Raw genomic sequence first — 18,332 nt, 5'->3', positions numbered from 1 at the left:
ATGATTGATATGATTTCATTTGATGAATATTTGGTTGAAGGTTGAAATAGAGGACAAGAGAAAGCTCTTCAACCTGGTTATAGATGGTTGGGCAGTATGTATACTCGTGAAGGTACAATTCTATTTCACAACCTTTCAAATTCCTGTTGAAATTGAGATGGAATCAGTGAATATTTCTCAACCCCTCAATTGAGGAGATTGAAGAAAAAACTTTATATTTTTTTGTGATCAGTGGTATTCATAAATATGCAATTCAAGTAGATAATAAAGTCCGAAAGGAACTGGTTGAATAATGACAATTCTTTTACAAGTTCATATGTCCAGCGTTTGAAGGGAAGGACAATGGAGGAAACAGAACTTTGTCTCCCTATGATTTGTGTAGAATCCAATCTTATTAGATTATTAATTAGGAACAAACTTTCATCTTCAGTTATCTAATGGTCCCTTTGGAAAAGCATTCCAAAATCGATAACTTGCACCGATAAAGTAAGTATGCATTTTTCAAGTATGCATTTTTTTGTGCTTTCATGGAAATAAGATATTCCATGAGCTAAAGCTGTTCTACCAACGAATGATTTTCCATAAGCATATTTTCGTTTTTGCCCTTGCACTTTTTTTTTTTTTCCCTTGCTACGGTTTTTGTTATTATCTGGATAAATTGACCTACCTTGGTTGCTATGGAAAAATATAGAATAATTACATGAATGACTTATGGATTGTTTTTGATAATAAGTGGGAAAAAAAGAAAAACTAGAGATAAGTTGACAAATGTAGTTATGAAAAATAGAGAAAAACGAAATAAATTTTGTGGAGCCAGTCTGTGTAACCTTTAGACGAAGGCGACGGAATGGATTTCCCACTTTATGCACTAATTCATGTGAAAGCTGTAAAATCTTGTGTGATGGTAGTGGAGAACGTGTTCGAATTGACATTTTCTGAATATCCAACCATTAAAATGACAAAGTCAAAAGAATCATTGAGCGAGGGCTTCCCTTGTCTACACCATTTAGTCATTTACCAGTAACTTTATTAAAAAAAAAAAAAAAACGGTGGTTTATGGGTAAATCCAACTGAGACAGGTACTGAAGAAAGTGCTTTTGAAAAATAAATGATGTTTAGGAAATGGGTGTGAAAAGTGAAATGCGAGTATATCCTAATTATCCCAATTTCTGACCAAAGCTTACATTTTGCTTTTATTGATTCCTTTCCTTTCACCGATTTCACCAAACAAATTTTTGCTTTTGTGGGGCTCTAAAGTGCTTACAAAATACAAACCAAAATCCAAGAATGTTTAGTATTTGAGTTAAAAAAGAGACGTGAATAAGTTTGTTTTTTTTAATTCTGTGGTTAATCTCTTAATATTTGAAAAGAGGAAAAAAGTAATAATCTCTCAAAATATGGAAAAGTAATAATACCTTTGCAAAAGTCATTAATTGAATGCTCTCCAACTTAGGTTATACCAAAGGTAGACCAAAACTCCTAGTGATGGCTTCACATGCCCATAGTGGTGGTTCCCCTCCCTTTGTCCTCATGATTAACACTATACTCTTGTGAGAAAGAGAAAGAAAGATAAGAGAATCTCTCCATTTGAAAGATAAAAACAACCCCAGAAAAAAGGTGTTGGGGGCATGGTATGAGCAAATTGCAGTGACATTCATTTCTAGCCCACCACAGGGGACTTAATGATATCTAAATATTCATATTTTAGTCTGAATGTCAAGCTAATTTCACTATTTATCAAGTAAAAGGACCCTCTTGGTCCTCTTGGATCCTCCCATCTAACAAAAACTTTTCTCTAATACCCAAGTAAATTACCTTTTTTCTGATTCCTTTGACAATCTGTTGGTTTTCCTGGGAATTTTGGACCTCTTTCATACCCTACCTCTGTTTAATCACCACTACTTCTTTTAACCCTCTTTCATAAAATAAGCCTTTATAGAATCACAATCACATTTACTACTTTTACACCCAAACTTCTTCATTAGGAATATAAAATAAAAAAACACAACTTTAATGCATTAATTAACTACGACAATGACCACATGACATCTATATATATATATATATATATATATTTATACTATTAATATGATTATAATTGACCTAAATACTAGCAAAATTTAACTATTAACTTGATATTTACTTAACAAACATTGGGACCAAATCCCACAAACCCATTTGCTCCATCAAAAGAAATCTGAATTCCTTCTTGTTGGATGTTTCCTATTATGGAAAGTCCTGAAGGGGATGGAGCAAATGCAAAACAGAATGTTCCCGCATCATCCACTGGAATAAGGAAGTTATTTGCTGGAAGGGTAAGGATTGGCCCGCCGGAGAAGTAAAATGATACGGTTGGTACCCGAACGGATACAAACCCAAATAGGTTATAGCAAGTATCAAATATGGATACTCCGGATGCCCGAGGTAGGTTTCCGGTTTGTGCTAAAAATGAATCACGGAATGCCTCATAGGCCACTGTTGGCAGCCTGGTCACGGCAGTTCCGGTATCCATAACCACCCCACCATAACCCAACTGATTTAGCCGGAAAACGTCTTCGGATATGGGTACCCGCATACCTCCAACTCCAAGACCCGAAAGCCCCACATAGTAGAAACTGGTAGCCCGTGGGTTACGGACCAAAGGAACCCATGCAGCACCCACGGGTAATGCTCCACGACCAAATTCCAATGACCCTGATGCACCGGTGCCCCGACTCACTAAACAGTAGCTAAATGCACCTCCAGTTTGGCCACCCAATTGACCCACAAATGACAAAGATCCACCTCCAAGGCCCAACAACCCGGCAGCTCCAACAAACATGCCTTGATTTCTATGCCCGCACCCGATTGCCAAGTTTCGGACCGTGGTCCGACCAACAGTGAGCGTTTCAAGCGCTAGCGTACCTTTAGTATACGACCCATCACCGTACGACACCTCGTAACGACAACGACCCGCGTGGCAACCAGCGTTCTCGAGGCGGTCACAGACGGCGGAACTGCAAGATACGCCGGTAAAAGATGCCGAATCAGCAGGGTTAAAAACCGGGTCGGATTGTTTGTAACATTGGTTACAAGGTTGGCATTGAACCCAAACGATATCACTACCGGAGTCAATAACCATGAATTGACTTCTTGGTGGGCTACCAACTCCTATTCTAACGAAATATTCTCCACTCCCTTGCTCCATGCCAGACATCACGTCAGTCCCGAAATCCTCCACGTCATATTTGACGGCGTCTTTACCGCCAGAGAGACGACGCGTAAGGTGAGCCACCCTTTTCACGTCCCTTTGCATGCGTGCATGAAAACGGTGACGATTATCGTGAGAGTTTGCGGTGGTCGATGATAGTTTATCTCTATGTAAGAGTTTAAGCTTCCATTTTCCTGAAGTATCATTATGGTTTCGAAATACCACTTCATCATCATGAAGCTGAGAAAGAGATAGCTTTACGGGTATAGTTTTTGCCGCGGCAATTGATTCATTGACGTTCAAATGTTGAAAGTCAGGGAAAGAAGCGGTGGAGGTGGAGGTGGTGATAAGACAAAGAAGTGGGAGAGTGATGAGCAGTAGTTTGAAAAGTGGAAGTGAAAAAAACATGGTTGTTTGGAGGTGATCAGGTAATGGGTTTTGGGAGCAGTTGGGTTTTAGGTTAATGAGAAGAGACGAGGGGGGTGGGGGCTGAGGTGGGATTTATGGGGTTTTGGGATGTGTGGAGGGAAAAAAGTTGTGGGGTTTGTAATAATTGAACAATGGGTTCTGTTGTGGTTTTTGGATTTATTTTAAGAGTTTAAGACTATTGAACTGTGTCTTTTTCTTTTTTCAACTTTTAGAAGCGGTGAAATGTTGACCAAAGAGTGCATCAAATTTAATTTTATGAGTGATACAACTGGAAAGAATTAGTTCAACCCAGAAAATAAATAGCAAACAGTTGGGTGGTGACTCAGAATTTGTTATTTATAAGTTTTGTTGCTTGTATAATATATGGTAGCAAACTAATTAATACATTACCTCTTAATTAATATAATCCTTCTAAGTAATTATCTTAAATATGCTTAATATTTAATTAGTAAGAACATGCACATTTTTTAGAAGAAGGTGAGATAAAGCAAACAACCCCAGGAGGTGACCTAATAATAAAGAGGATATGGAATCTTCTTTAAACAAATATAATGAGAAAAACAAATAAAGATTGATTAATTCATCAAGTCGAAGGTAATATTTGAAGTGACATATACATTTCTTTTTCATCTTCCAATTAATATCAGACTTTTGCAGACATTTTTTGGAAGAAATTAATTGTGGGATAATAGTAATACTTCCCATAATATGGAGGGATGGAAAATTCTTCTTTGGTGGTTTTTTTTTTTTTTTTTCTTTCTTTCTTTGTGTAGCCAATAGATCGAATTGGAGAGTTGTTTGTCTTTGCTGCGCACTAAAATAAATTGATTTGATTAGTGTATATGAATATGAGCCAACTTGATCGTGGAATAATTCCTAAGACAAGACAAAGAGTAGTTTGAGTCTCTCATTACTTTTCCATGTAAATATCTAATTAGCTCCCTGTGTGTAGTGGAGCTTCAAAAGTTGGAAGAAAATTACATAATGAATTTTATAGAAAGATTGAAAAGCATATTATATAAAAAAAAATAATGTCAACACAATTGATTATAAATTCTAATCAACCTTCAACCTATATGGATGTTAAGTAAAGTAATCTTCTTTTCCTTTAACTTTTTCTTTTAAATATAATCAACAACTTTCTATGTTCACGGTAAAATATAAATAACCCTTCACAGCTAGCCTTTTTACAAAGTGCATACTCTCATGTTTAAGATTTTAAATTAAGAGAACGTGCGTTTTGATTTTAAGTCTTTATAGATTAATTATTTCATTAATTGTCGTGGCTGTAACATTAATCGCCAGTATATATCTATATATATGTATGCCTCCAGTGATCATCAGTGGATATGATCAACTTCAATCTTCATCCAGAAGAGTTTAAATGGTTTAGGTATATATGACGTAGTTGAATATGAAGAACAAATCTTATCTGAATCTAATCACCGGAAGATAATTTAGTTTATCATCATACAGTCTCAATATATATAAACACATGAACTATCATTTTCTTCCGCTAAAATTGGCCACTACAAAAAAATACAAGAAGCTGTTTTAATTTTCATCAGTTGATTCCCACTACAAAACGGTCCCATACTACAGCTTTTTAATTCGTCTCAATCTACGAACTAAATTGATCAAAATTAAACTTGAATTGGTGTATAAAAAATTTGCATGGAGTATTAATGAGTGCGGGACAATATGATTATATGAAGTAGCTATCGTATAAATGATATATGGTGATCTGACATTGACCTAATAATGATCTGAGAATGTAGAGATTTTATGGTCACGCGTGATTTGAAATTTGATCAAAGTTTGTAAAGACACCAACAACTCATGTATATGCATATCATTATTACAACACATCCCCCACTTTGTTACAATCATTTATCTCTTTCTTCACGTGCATCACCATCTACTCTCAATAAATATAAATCATCATCTTCTATGTCTTTACCCAACTCTCATCTCGTGAACATGTTCAATTATAATGCTCTTAAATTTTTGTATGTATATATATTTCATGCTTCTTTTAAACATATCTATGATAACGATGCCACTAGTTTATAATTTTAATAAATAATGTTTTTTCAGTAGCATGGGAAAAGTTAGGTTTCTTTTGTTGTTAAACCATGAGCTAAGAGAAGAGACCACCTTTAATTAATTAGTGCATGAGTGGAAGGTTAGTTTAAAAGTAAATATTGCTTGTAATCTAATATCTTAACTCTTATATGGCGGCTCACCTCATTCTTTTGGCACAATTCTACCACATTATTAATATAACAAACCACATTTTAATTTCTATCAAATATCACCTAGGGCCAACTACCATTATCAAATCAAATCAAATCCCCATTCTACATCCCAATTTTTCATTCATTGGTTACTTCCCTTTACAATTTCAAACACTTTATTTTTGAAGATCCTACTTTCTCATTTTTATTTTTAACTTTATGAAACAACGATCCCAATCTCTCAACGTGTATCCATTACAACTTTTGTAGATTAAAAGTAAATATATATATATGTATTAATGAAAAATAAGCGATACAACAACTATCCACTTATATAATTTAATTTCTAGTAGTGATATATTTTTTTTTGGTTGAAAATTAGCCTTATCTCTTAACGTATTCCACAATTAGTGTCACTTTGAAAATGGTGTAAATTTTAAGATATCCTTAAGGAGCAACAAAGGGTAGGACAGACTAATTTTAATATAAAAATGATATATAAAATAAGAGTTATGTGTTTCCACTTACGATGAACACAAAAAATAAAAATGAAAAAAGAAAGAGATATCTGTGGGCATGCGAAAAGGGGATTAAGATGCAAAGGATATTCAAATGGTAATGGAAATGGTGGTAAATACGACAAGAGCAACCAAAAATATGATAAGGAAGAAACTGAGTGGGAATGTCACAAACACATTATTTAATTTGAGTTGGGAATACATAAGATAACGCACACCCTCTTAATAATTGACCCATTATTACACCTAAAAGTTTCCCTTATTTTTTACTCAATTAAACCACTTTTAATTTTTTAATTCTCTTACTCTCTTACATTCATGACATGCACAGCATGCATAGCCAAGCACAAGTTTGTACACAGTTCTGTATGCCATCTATCATATTAAACATAAATATCAAAACCTAATTTTTTAAAATTAATCAATTAATCGACAGAGTTGGACTACATTCTTTGTTATGATAAGTTCTCGATATATAATAACCCACATCATTTAAGGACACAGAAGTCTGGCATTAATATATCCAAATCCAAAATGGTATTGATGGGGATAAATCATAATCTCCCAATAGTGGGTATGATATTAATATAATTCCAAACACTATACAGTATTAATTAATTAATGAGGGGGGAGATCTAGCGATCATTCTGGACAATAAGATGGTGGTAGTATGCTGTCTTGATTAGGAGAAGATGACAGGTTTTAGTTAGTGGAGAAATTAAAATCCTATCCCAAATATATATGATAAAGACTTGCTCACTTTTTTGGTCTATCATGAAAGAAGCTGAATGATATTTGGTTACGTCTTTGATTCTTCAATCACTACAAGTGCTAAACTGAATGAAGGTTATATATATAGTTAAATTATTAGAGTGAGAATCCGCAATTAAAGCAGCTGTTATAGCAATGGTAAGAAAACTGTTCATTTACAGCAGCAGGGCTCCGAGATTTTGGTGCAAAAATTACAAGGTATTTGGAGAAATTTCCGACCAATTAACACATGCACGTGATTCCTAGAATTAAAGTCAAATCAGAGAAATTAACATTTAGTAATATTATGACCCACCACTACTAAACCAATGTCTCTATCTCCAGCCATTACTCTTTCTTTACTCCTCTTCTTTAACCCTAACCTTTTCAAAAGAAACATCATCCCAGTCCCAGTTATTTATTATTAATTTATTCCTCCCCTGGAGGCTTTTTAAATACATGCAGTGCAAGTTATTTTATCATGATCTCAATTTATTGTTTTAGTAGTCATTGTTGCAATAGACAAGAAAGAAAGAAAATAATTCTAAAGATATGGTATGGAAATATAAAAAGTTTCGTGTTAAGAAACTGTAAATATGCTGAAGAAGCTACAAATATTTTGACTTAAACAAAAAGGTGCGTATGCTAGCGAATTATTACGTACTTACAAGTTAAAAGATATGATAACAACTCTAAAGCATAAATCATTGTCTTAAAAAACTTTGAATAAATATTTTATTTCATCTTAAACTTTTAATGTAACATAACATATACTTTTTTGCAATATACATATAATTATTAACTTTCTTGAGACGGGAATTAAATATAACTTATTACAATGTAAAGTTTATTTTCATTTATAATTATCCTAAGTTGGGATTTGAATTTTTTATAATTATATAGGAGTTATTCTTATATAGAGCATCATTATAAAGAAGTTTTACTGTATAATAAATATCTCATTCAGAATTTTCATGATTAAATGCCAATAATTTACTAATTAAAAACATATACGTAAATTGATTAATATTTTTTAACATGCATAACGTTTGTGTAAATAATATAAAGTACGTAACTGGTAATTGGAAGACCCGAAAACTTTTTCTTTCTACAAGTTTCAATCATAAGGCAATCAAAGGTTAATAGTATTTTTAAATAAAATGATAAATTCCAACTTTAATAGGCAGAATCGATTATAAAATATTTTTCAGGTCTGTGGTTCAATCAGTGAAGAAAGTTTTGTTATGGTAATGGATGGTGACATGATCAAATGCCAATAATAATATTTGATATTTTCTTATATATGGAATGGACCAGCGCCGATTGAAGAAGCCATCATGCTTTCCCAAAAGAAAACTATTGATGTATATTGGATGTATATCAGACTTAGAGACGGTGAAGTAATAATGTGTGTTTTATTACTTGAGGTTAAAATTCAAAATCAAACAAAAAAGGAAAAGGGAAGGAAGGGTCTCATAACGAGATGATCAGAGGATGGTGGACCTTTTTCTTTAGATACAATATTTCAAAATTCACGGGTGGGTGTGGATGTGGCCAAAGATTTATCCAATAATTGTAATCCCTTTGGCACAACACTTACAATTTATGTTGAAAGGAATAATTTAATTTAATTTATTTATTTTAGAAATATACATTTCAAATCATTCTTATAAAAAACAAAAAAATTTGTTAATGCATAAATTTCTGACATATAAAAATGTTCCAAGGCTGACAACATTAGCACTAAAAGACGTCGAGTCTTGGCAGTCAAAGTCTACAATTATTCTTCCAGTTCATATAAGCGGTATGCAAAATAAAAGGAACACTAATCTCACCCAGCCCACATCAAAATCAAAGCTCTGCCTCATCTGTAGTTCCTTTTTCTTCCCTTACCGATCCACAAATATGTGACAACACAAATACAAAACAAGAAGAAAAAGTGCATAAAAAGCAATGGCCATATGTTTTCAAAACTCACAATATATCAGCAAATAGATTGAAATGGTGAAAGAGTACAATTTTTGTTACAACATCCCAACAAGTTCCTGGCTGGTGTATATACACACACCATTTGGAACTAACGGCCTTAAATAAAATTGACATCACAAATAACAAATTTTTTAACTCACAAACTAGTGACCCATTTGCCCTATAGCTTATACCTATCACATAAAAATAAAATAAAAAATACAACTCATCCAGCAATTAAACAAACACTTGGCACGATTAAAAAGAAAATTCCCTAAAATGGTTCACCTACATTAGTGATTTATAATTAGTGAAATAAATGGTGTGTCTCTTCTTGAGGTTCGATTTGGTAAAAGTTAATGAGATTGAGCCTCTTCCACACTGTCAGCTAAAGCAGTCCATGTAAAAGGCAAACTGCTGCTGAGAATTACATGCATGAAATTTCCATGTTGACACTTGCAACAACTCGTAAGGCTTCAATGTAAGAAGAATAAGGAGCACTTTCTTTCAAAGGATCACCGCATCACTGACTCTTTCACAAAGGATCGACCACCTGAACTGCATGAACCAACATCATGGTAGTGATCAGTAAAAAAAAGCTATGTAAAGCCCCATAAGCATAAAGACTTGAGATATTAGGGTTAAGAATTATGTGCTGTGACTTACGCATATTCAAGGTGAATATTCATGAATCGAGCATTTTCTTTGCTTTGTGAAAGTACTAGAGAGCCTTCAATTAGCTGATCTTGCTCCACTTCTATAGGGTCATAAAAGTATATCAATGTCTGCAAAAAAGTTAAACCATCATAAAATGAGCTTCATGCAAAACCATCCACAATTCTTTAGCAAGAAGCTAATTGGGAGTAAAAAACCGCAATGGAAAAATTACAAGCCTTTTCTTTGGCAATAACTTAATATCAAAATATATTTATCCATGATTTCTCAAGCATCATATTCACCATATTATCCCCAATCCCCTGGCAATCATGATCCCTAGTAGTACTTGAACTTAAAAGTTTAACAATGTTAAACAAATAAAATGTCAGATCCACTGTTTAACTTGCAAACAAGAATTAGATACACGCAAAACACTTCCAAACTGCTTAGACTGAACAAACTTTTCACAGGACAAATAAATGCTGTTGACACATCACAAAGTAGTACTCCAAACGTTAAGCATCTTCAAATCACCTACTCATGCACACCGAGTCACCAAACCAGCTGTTACAACCATCTGACACTATTTCTGACAGAGGTATAAACGTTTCTTACATATTTACACAAATACAAATACTTATAAGAATACTGGGATTTTTCTCAATATTAATTTCAATGCCAATCACTCCAACTTTGAAAGTGGCAGATCACTTTCTACCTTACTGTCACTATGTTAAATTGAGACATGTTTTAAATGGTAAATCTTTTCTTTCTTTAATTTTGGGGGCAGGGGGACTGAACACTTTATGGACAGTCTATATTGTGCAACAGGCATTTGCAACAAAATGTAGTATTTGCCCCTTGCAGAAATGAAAGTGGGATAAACAATGACCACAAAGCTAAAAATGTGTGAATTTTAAGACATAAAGAAAAGCAGCAGCAAATTCTTGCTGAATGCCTGATGTACAGTACCTGTTGCCAATGTGTTGGTGGGTCTTCAGGTGCTGTGGACAGCACAAGTGCTTCATTTGGATTGGCACGTTTTTTCTTCTGGCAACCATCAATTTGATGAACTACAGATGGTATGTGGTTATTGGCAGGATATAGAGCTGGGCCACTGAATTCAACATCAAACCAGAATGCAAACCCATGCAGTGGAGCTGGAAACAAACTGAATTTTAGAAACATACTTGTAAAAAAAAAAAAAAAAAAAAAAATACATATACACACATATATATAAGGATTGAGTTGAGATATTGGAGTACTAATCACATACACAAAGAAGAAGAAGAAACTACTTATGTACTAATATGAAAATTTGAAAGTGCTACATGTATAAAGTGGACCAGTTATTGACAAAAAGGACAAAAAAATTTGGGGCAGCAAAACCTATGCAAAAGCATTTGCAACTATCTTGCTGAAACCAAGCATGAAAATGATAATTTATAAATAAATATTGTTCAGTAACTACTATACCCAATAACATAAGCTTGTAGCTAAGGGTGGAAAAACATTAGTATTTAAACTCTTAACACGCCAACTCACATGCAAGATGTGTACCAAACAAAACATGACAACAAACATGCCAATATAAACTTTTATATCTTGTTAAGTAACTACTTATCCAAAAGCTTAAGGTAAACGGTAAAGACCTAATGATTTAAGCCCTTAACAATATAAATGTGAGTTTATGATCAAAGAGCTATAAATATCCTATTGATGTAATACTAATAATGCATTTTACACAAATTTTGACACAATCTTAGAGCCCTTAGATGAATGCATTTGAACAGATGAAATTGCATCTAAGTTGTGTTATTTCCAAGATATATTAGTTATACAAGTTGCATTGAATCTCAAATAAAACTGTGTCATACTTTATGTAAAAAACAATATACATATTGTGTCAAAATTTGTGCAAAACTTAAGACTCTCGAACAAAAGCCTATATATGTATAACTAATGTATATATGTATGTATGTATAATAGATAGAGAGAGAGTACCACGCATCATTGACTTGAACTTGAATGCTGTTGCAATAGATTCTAGCTCATGAATTTGAATGGTATAACAATCCACATGCTTAACCTGTAACCAGTAATCAGCTTTTAAACTTTTTAATGCATATAGTAATAAATGTGTGTATGGTACACATACATAGAATTCAAGTCTTTGTATTAGATGATTACTTACACAAAAGACTAAAATCGATTTACAGTTTATGATTGAAACAGCCTCAATGCAATACGTTTTTGTGTCAAAGACTCTCAATCAATACATAAGCTAAAAGTTGTTAATTTTGAAAACTCAATCAAGGAATTGGACACGTTGCTTTAAAGTTATCACTCAATAGGTGAGGTGCCTTATTCTTTTGTTACTCGACTCTGAACCAACAATTAATATCTCATCTCTTTAGCTTCTAGGTTCAGAAAATTCTTCCAATGCTGTGGTTGGAATTGCATCACTTAGATGCAGGCATCCCACTCATTTATTAACTTCAAAAGTAGAAGCCATGTGTACCAGAGTACAAAATGAGAGTTAATGTTTTTAAGTAGTACAAAGAGCTGAAAAAAAGAGAACTAGTTTTTCCAAAATGTTAACAAATTCATCATAAACTAGATAAGAAGTCACTAGTATCAAATTAAATGAAAAGACTCACCACATGTGGCCATGTCAAAACATTCTCACCCGTTATTGTCTCAACACTAGGCTCTTCAAATGCACACTGTTTAGCTAACGGCATCATAGCAGACACTACAACCGACAAAAATAAAATTATAATTGCTCATTCACATAACTGAAAAGATAGTACTGGTCAAAATGGGGGATGCAGGGCACATTTTTTGTTTCATTTTATTTATGTGTGCCAAGGTGAAACTTTGAAAAGCACCACTTTGATCTTGATCTCAAAATCATTTCATGAAACGAAAACTAAAAAGTTAAATAGCATTGCAGAACCAACATTCAAATCTTCACACACTTGAACCTGAAACAGACCAAAGCAAAAGGCATGGGGTTTCTTTTCCAGAAATGTGTTGCTTGGGCTTACAAACTGTGGAATATATCCGACTTGATATTTAATCATTGCAAAATCCTCCCTCAAGAATGTTGGCAATCGCTGAACCTAGTGTTTCTTTTTTCAGTTCTCAATAATAAAGATTAAAACCTTGTTCTATACCTAGAGTTATGTCTCCCGCTATTACTCACTATAATGCAATGAATTTCTGTACTTTGAAAATATATCTCATCAAAGATCAAACCCTATAGATCAGTGTTACTTTCTTTGGTAGATACTTGTGGTTAACCAGAATCATCTCTAGCAGAAGAAGATTGAATCCTAGACGTGTTTCCTAAATTAATTTTGTTGCTTTCTTATTCCTGGCCTAGGAAGACGTGATCACAGATGACATCATCAGTCATCTATAAAATTGATATGAATAAGTGTCATCAAATGCCTTGAATGAATAACACTAGTGACAATTGAGTTTAAGTATTGGAAGAAAAAAATCCAGTTAATATAAGTAGGCTTCTATGATTGCGTCTTTCTACAAATGAAAATGCAGTACGAGAGTTTCATTTTAATACTCACTATCGATTCCATAAACATTACGCCAAAAATCAATGCTTTCATTGTATCTGTCAGGGTGTGTAACTGGTGCCATGTACAACTGCAGGCGGCAGATAATGAGAATCAATAGTACAAAAATAAATTTATCACCACTAACTGCTACTCTACAATAAAAAAAATGGCATTCCAAGTACGCAGGCCTTTTATACAATTGGAGAAAAAAGGAGGAAAGAAAATCACCACAAGTTTATGAAGGAATAAACTAAATTTTGCTTGAAAGGTAATTTGAAGTCAATTGGAAACAAAAACATGATGGCATTATCCTCAATGTTGTAGAGATCAAAATCGATAGGAACTAAGAAAAAGCACATACTGTAGCATTTGAAGGAAGAATAAGACCTCCACGTTTTAGCCAGCGATCTCTGGCAGTGATGACACTTCCCAGCATGCTCTACAGCATTAATAGGAAAAAAAAAGTATATACCGTCAAAGAATAGAAAGCTATAATGTTTTGCCCAAATCTTAACGTATTCCAGCTGTAATTCTCAGCATACACAACACTTGAGTATAAGCTCAATCACGCATGCAACATTTTAAAAATCACCTCATATAGAAGCATGTATCCCATCCACTCGGAGATAATAACATCAACCTCTTCATCTATTTCAACATCCTGTAGAAACCAGCTTACCAATTTGTAATATTAGAGAGATAACCAAACTGATGCAAATAGGCAAGTTTCTCAGGTTATTTCCTAAATAAATAAACTTAAGCAAATAAACAAATGAATTAATAGTTTTTCTTGTTTCTTATTAACAAAAAGAAAATTACAAATTAATTGAAGATCATTCAAACTTAAAGATAGATACTTGAAGGAAACTGATATGAACCCACTCCAATAACTCAACAATTTGGGCTGAGCCATGGGTCTTTCATGGGCTTGGGTAGAACTCTCCTTGAAAAACCGGCTTGCCAAGGGAGGGTGCCTAAGCCTTTATAACCCACATGCCCACCCTTTTCCCTTTCAATTCAATGTGGGATCCTAACAGAAACCCTTCCCGAAAAGGATAGGCATCAGATTATCCAGTCCAAAAGAAGCTTACCTCAACTCGTCCGTGCAATACAATGACCTTGTCAGATAAATTATTTGCCTTTACAACTTCATTGGCCTGTTTGCAATAAAAAATAAGATAGATTCAAACTCCAATCACAGGTTACAGTTCCTATGTAACAATAAAGATGCAGGACTGTAGGGTTATAATATGATGCATAAATCCAAGGGAACTGTTAATACAAATGTTAGTTGTTCAATGTGAAGAAAAGGTACAGAGGGAGAGAGAGAACCAGAATATGCAAGAAGATTAGATCATGGGACCCAAACTAAATCGGCAGAAACATTGTTCTATGATCCACTTATGAAAGAGAGGGAAATCCCACAAGAATAATTGATCTAGCATTAGAACTGTAGCCCAAAATCTTTGACTATAGTGGCTAATAAATGATGAAAACTTGCATAGAAGTAAAAAAATTTCTTCTTAAAAAGTTTAAGTCACATAAAGCATAAACTCAGAGTATATTGGATGGGATATCTTCAGAGGAAGTCACATAACACATAAACTCAATAAGACTTTTAGCAGAATATTAACCATGGGAACCATAAAGCAATAGAGCCATCTCCCTAGCCCAGTAAAAGGTTAGTGTGATTCAAAAATACTGAAAAACACATAGGAGAAAAAGGTGCTGTACAAGAAATCTTCAACGAAAAGGAACATCCAGTTTAGTTCTCTCTCTCTCTCTCTCTCTCTCTCTCTCTCTCTCTCTCTCTCGCTCTATATATATATATATATATATATATGAAAGAAAGAAAGAAACAAAAACACTTGCACCATTGAGAAATTTTGATTCTAGTACAATATCAAGCAGAGCACTTACACTCACAATGCTTGGAATACACAACACTTAAAAGGAAAATTTTTAAAGTTGTACGGGAAATATTTCACAATACCAATTGTAAACAAGAGTAACAAACAAAAATTTCACTACTCATCCAACCATTTGATAATAATTCAAAATTCATTTAATTTGATTCTTAGACAGACTAGATGCGGTTATGATCTCATTTCTCCAAGTCCAATGTTTAAACTAACAACAGCTTATCTACATAGGTTTTAACTATCATCTAATTCTTGGCATAATCCATCAAGTAAAAAGTTAATAAAAGGATGCCAAAATCACATTACTGAGACAAAAGAATATCAATTAATTCTCTAATATAAGAGAGCATTTAAGAAACAGATTGTATAGATCAAGCAGCTAAAACAAAATGCAGCATGTGTAGGTCAAAAGAATGAGCATTGAAGTAACAAAGCACCTGCACTGCAATATCACTTGCATCCACTGCATACACCTGGTAACACAAAACATTTCAAATATAACATGAATATTTATTAAAATTAATCAATTTAGGGAGATATGACTAAAATTTACAATATAAGACGCAAGTATGCATATATGCATAGCAAAACTGAGTCTTTTTCCCAAAAGATGAAATGCATAACAAAATTAATAAACAGATACTATGAATAGTAAAATAGAATGTCCAAAAGCAATGAATAAATTTAATGAGTAGCAATAAAGACTCTTCTACATGAAAACTCAAACTGTTCACCTCAAAATAATTTTTTAAAGGACAAACTATTCACCCCGAAAAATTGATGCTTTGAACAGAGTAAGTATGGGCAATCTACAAGTTATTTATACTTTTTGTGAGAGTGATATAATGACTTCTAATATTTGAAATGATGTTTGAAAAAATGAAACTTATATTTCTTGAAACACCACAAGGCCATGGAAATTGTGTTCTATGCATAAATTGACCAATATTTATAAAAGATATTGTCAACCATGCCCCAACATTTAACGTGGAATACAAAATCCCAGTGCATGATGATATTTACAACTTAGAAAATCTCTCAACGTATGCATCAGGTCAGAAACGAAGGACTACTGTCAAATCCTACAAGTTTTGTAGTCAATAAACTTGTTTTACATATGGACATGGAGCTTACTTGACCATTCATATGAAAAGAGAATGAACAAGAAAATAATGTACATCAATGGATCTAGCACCCTTCGCCAACCATCTTATACTCAATACATTTTTTTTTTCAACTATCACTAGATACAAGCACCAATTACAGGATTAACCAGCTTCAGAAATTACTAGATACAGGAATTAAATGATACATAAAATTTTCAGCAAATGCTGAATACATGTTAAATAAAACTTAAAACAAAAATTGTTGAAAATAATTTGAGCACTGTGACAAATATTTACCCGTTTAGCACCAGCCTGAGCACAAAATATAGAAAGGATGCCCGTTCCACAGCCAACATCCACTACAACCTGTACGCAGGATCCCATCGATTAGTAAGGAGGGAGGTAAACGACAAAGTCTGTCAAAAACAGTCTGTACAGTGGCAACATTAATGTATCTTAAATGTCATTTGAATTGCAGCGCTATTCAAGCGATAACTGAAATATAATCAAGTTTAAGAGAATAAAAAGGAAATTAAATTGTCCAGATATAAGCTTTTTAACGAGGATAAATATTTCAGAAACAACTTCATAACAGAAATAACAGCAACAACGATATTACTTTGCCTTCAATAGAACTTTGATTCTGCATTATTGCTGCTCTGTAAGTTTCCGTCCGTACACGATCCTGTACCATCCAAAGCAGAAATTCACTTAAGACTATAATAAGTTCAGTTACAAGAACCTTGTCTTCCGTAAAAGCAAAAGTAATTTACGAAATTAGGCACAACCTTTTCTTTACAAGAAATGAAAGAACCATAGCTAACACAATAATGTGAAGAAAACAAAGACCTTGCTAATTCCTTCGACCAGAAATGAAAGACCATATCTAACACATGAATTTGAAGCAAACAAAGACCTTGATAATTTATTCGACAAGAAATGAAAGACCATAGCTAACACAAGAATTTGAAGAAAACAAAGACCATGATAGTTTATTCGACAAGAAATGAAAGACCATACTAACACTAGAATTTGAAGAAAACAAAGACCTTGATCATTTCTTCGTGGATACCGACGTGAGCGTAAGAGTGGAAGTAGGCAACATCGAAGTCTGTACAAGGCGTCGCTGGCTTCCGCTCATTTTGTTGCTGATGCTCTGAAACCCTAAGCGAGTCACGTGACCTGCGGCCGCCCCTTCGGACTCGTTCCCTTTGACTCGTGATTCCTCCCATTCGCTCTTGTTGCTGCTGCGGTTGCTGTTGCTGGTGATTATGGTAGCCGTTACTGTATCCCATACTAGAGTACATTTCTCTTTTATTAATTTATTTTTGAATTTTTGTCACTGCAGCTGCTGCTAGTCGAACAGGGTTAAGAGGAGACACTCGTTGAAGACGACGACGAAGAGTTTTAAGTAATTTGTCAAACTGACCACTCTTTTAAAGCTTCAATAAAAATAACCCCCAAACTCAAAAACCCTCAAATTAATAGTATTATCGAGTAATTTACAAAACTAACCACCATATAAAGCTTCATTAAAAAAATAAATTAAAATCGAATTCAGAGAAAACCTAACGCAAATACCGTCTCCCTCACTATCACCCTCTTACACAGCCAGCTACACAGTGACACGTCAGTCCCTCAGACGACGCACCACCACACCTGACCTGAAATTCAGGCATGCACTTAACATCTCCAGTCTCCAGTAATTACAACATCTTCAACGCCAAAAAATGTGACGTTTATTTATTATATGTTTTTTTAGTTGTATGTTGATTTTTGAATTGCTTTTGAATGTTGATATATTCACAATATTCTTGTTGAATTATTTCTCAACTGATATAAATTGTGTTTAATGTGACTATTACGTTATTCTTGGTTAAATCTGATTATGCTTCTGTTTTCTTGCACTGTGAGCGGAGGAAGCAGAGATATTGCATCGTCTGAAAAAAAGGGTTCTAACACTTCTTACTTCGG

At 33.8% G+C, this 18,332-nt stretch overlaps 2 protein-coding genes across 2 annotated transcripts; both read right to left on the bottom strand.

Moving 5' to 3' along the window:
* Positions 1–1,748: 1,748 nt before the first annotated feature.
* LOC116143400 (protein ASPARTIC PROTEASE IN GUARD CELL 2) lies at positions 1,749–3,685 on the bottom strand. The gene has a single exon (XM_031428847.1). The coding sequence runs from the start codon at positions 3,596–3,598 to the stop codon at positions 2,144–2,146; it is 1,455 nt and encodes a 484-aa protein (XP_031284707.1). The 5' UTR covers positions 3,599–3,685; the 3' UTR covers positions 1,749–2,143.
* A 5,407-nt stretch (positions 3,686–9,092) lies between these two features.
* LOC116143595 (probable protein arginine N-methyltransferase 6) lies at positions 9,093–17,875 on the bottom strand. Its single transcript, XM_031429053.1, has 13 exons — positions 17,408–17,875; positions 16,978–17,043; positions 16,656–16,724; positions 15,690–15,725; positions 14,422–14,487; positions 13,923–13,991; positions 13,692–13,769; positions 13,340–13,418; positions 12,410–12,504; positions 11,754–11,838; positions 10,722–10,909; positions 9,759–9,877; positions 9,093–9,650 (listed from the first exon to the last, which is right to left on the bottom strand). The coding sequence occupies exons 1-13, from the start codon at positions 17,663–17,665 to the stop codon at positions 9,608–9,610; spliced, it is 1,251 nt and encodes a 416-aa protein (XP_031284913.1). The 5' UTR covers positions 17,666–17,875; the 3' UTR covers positions 9,093–9,607.
* Positions 17,876–18,332: the final 457 nt, after the last annotated feature.

This window comes from Pistacia vera, unplaced genomic scaffold (assembly GCF_008641045.1).
Source record: "Pistacia vera cultivar Batoury unplaced genomic scaffold, PisVer_v2 Contig430, whole genome shotgun sequence".
In the NCBI taxonomy this organism is placed as follows: domain Eukaryota; kingdom Viridiplantae; phylum Streptophyta; class Magnoliopsida; order Sapindales; family Anacardiaceae; genus Pistacia; species Pistacia vera.
This window is presented reverse-complemented; position numbering and strand designations above follow the sequence as displayed.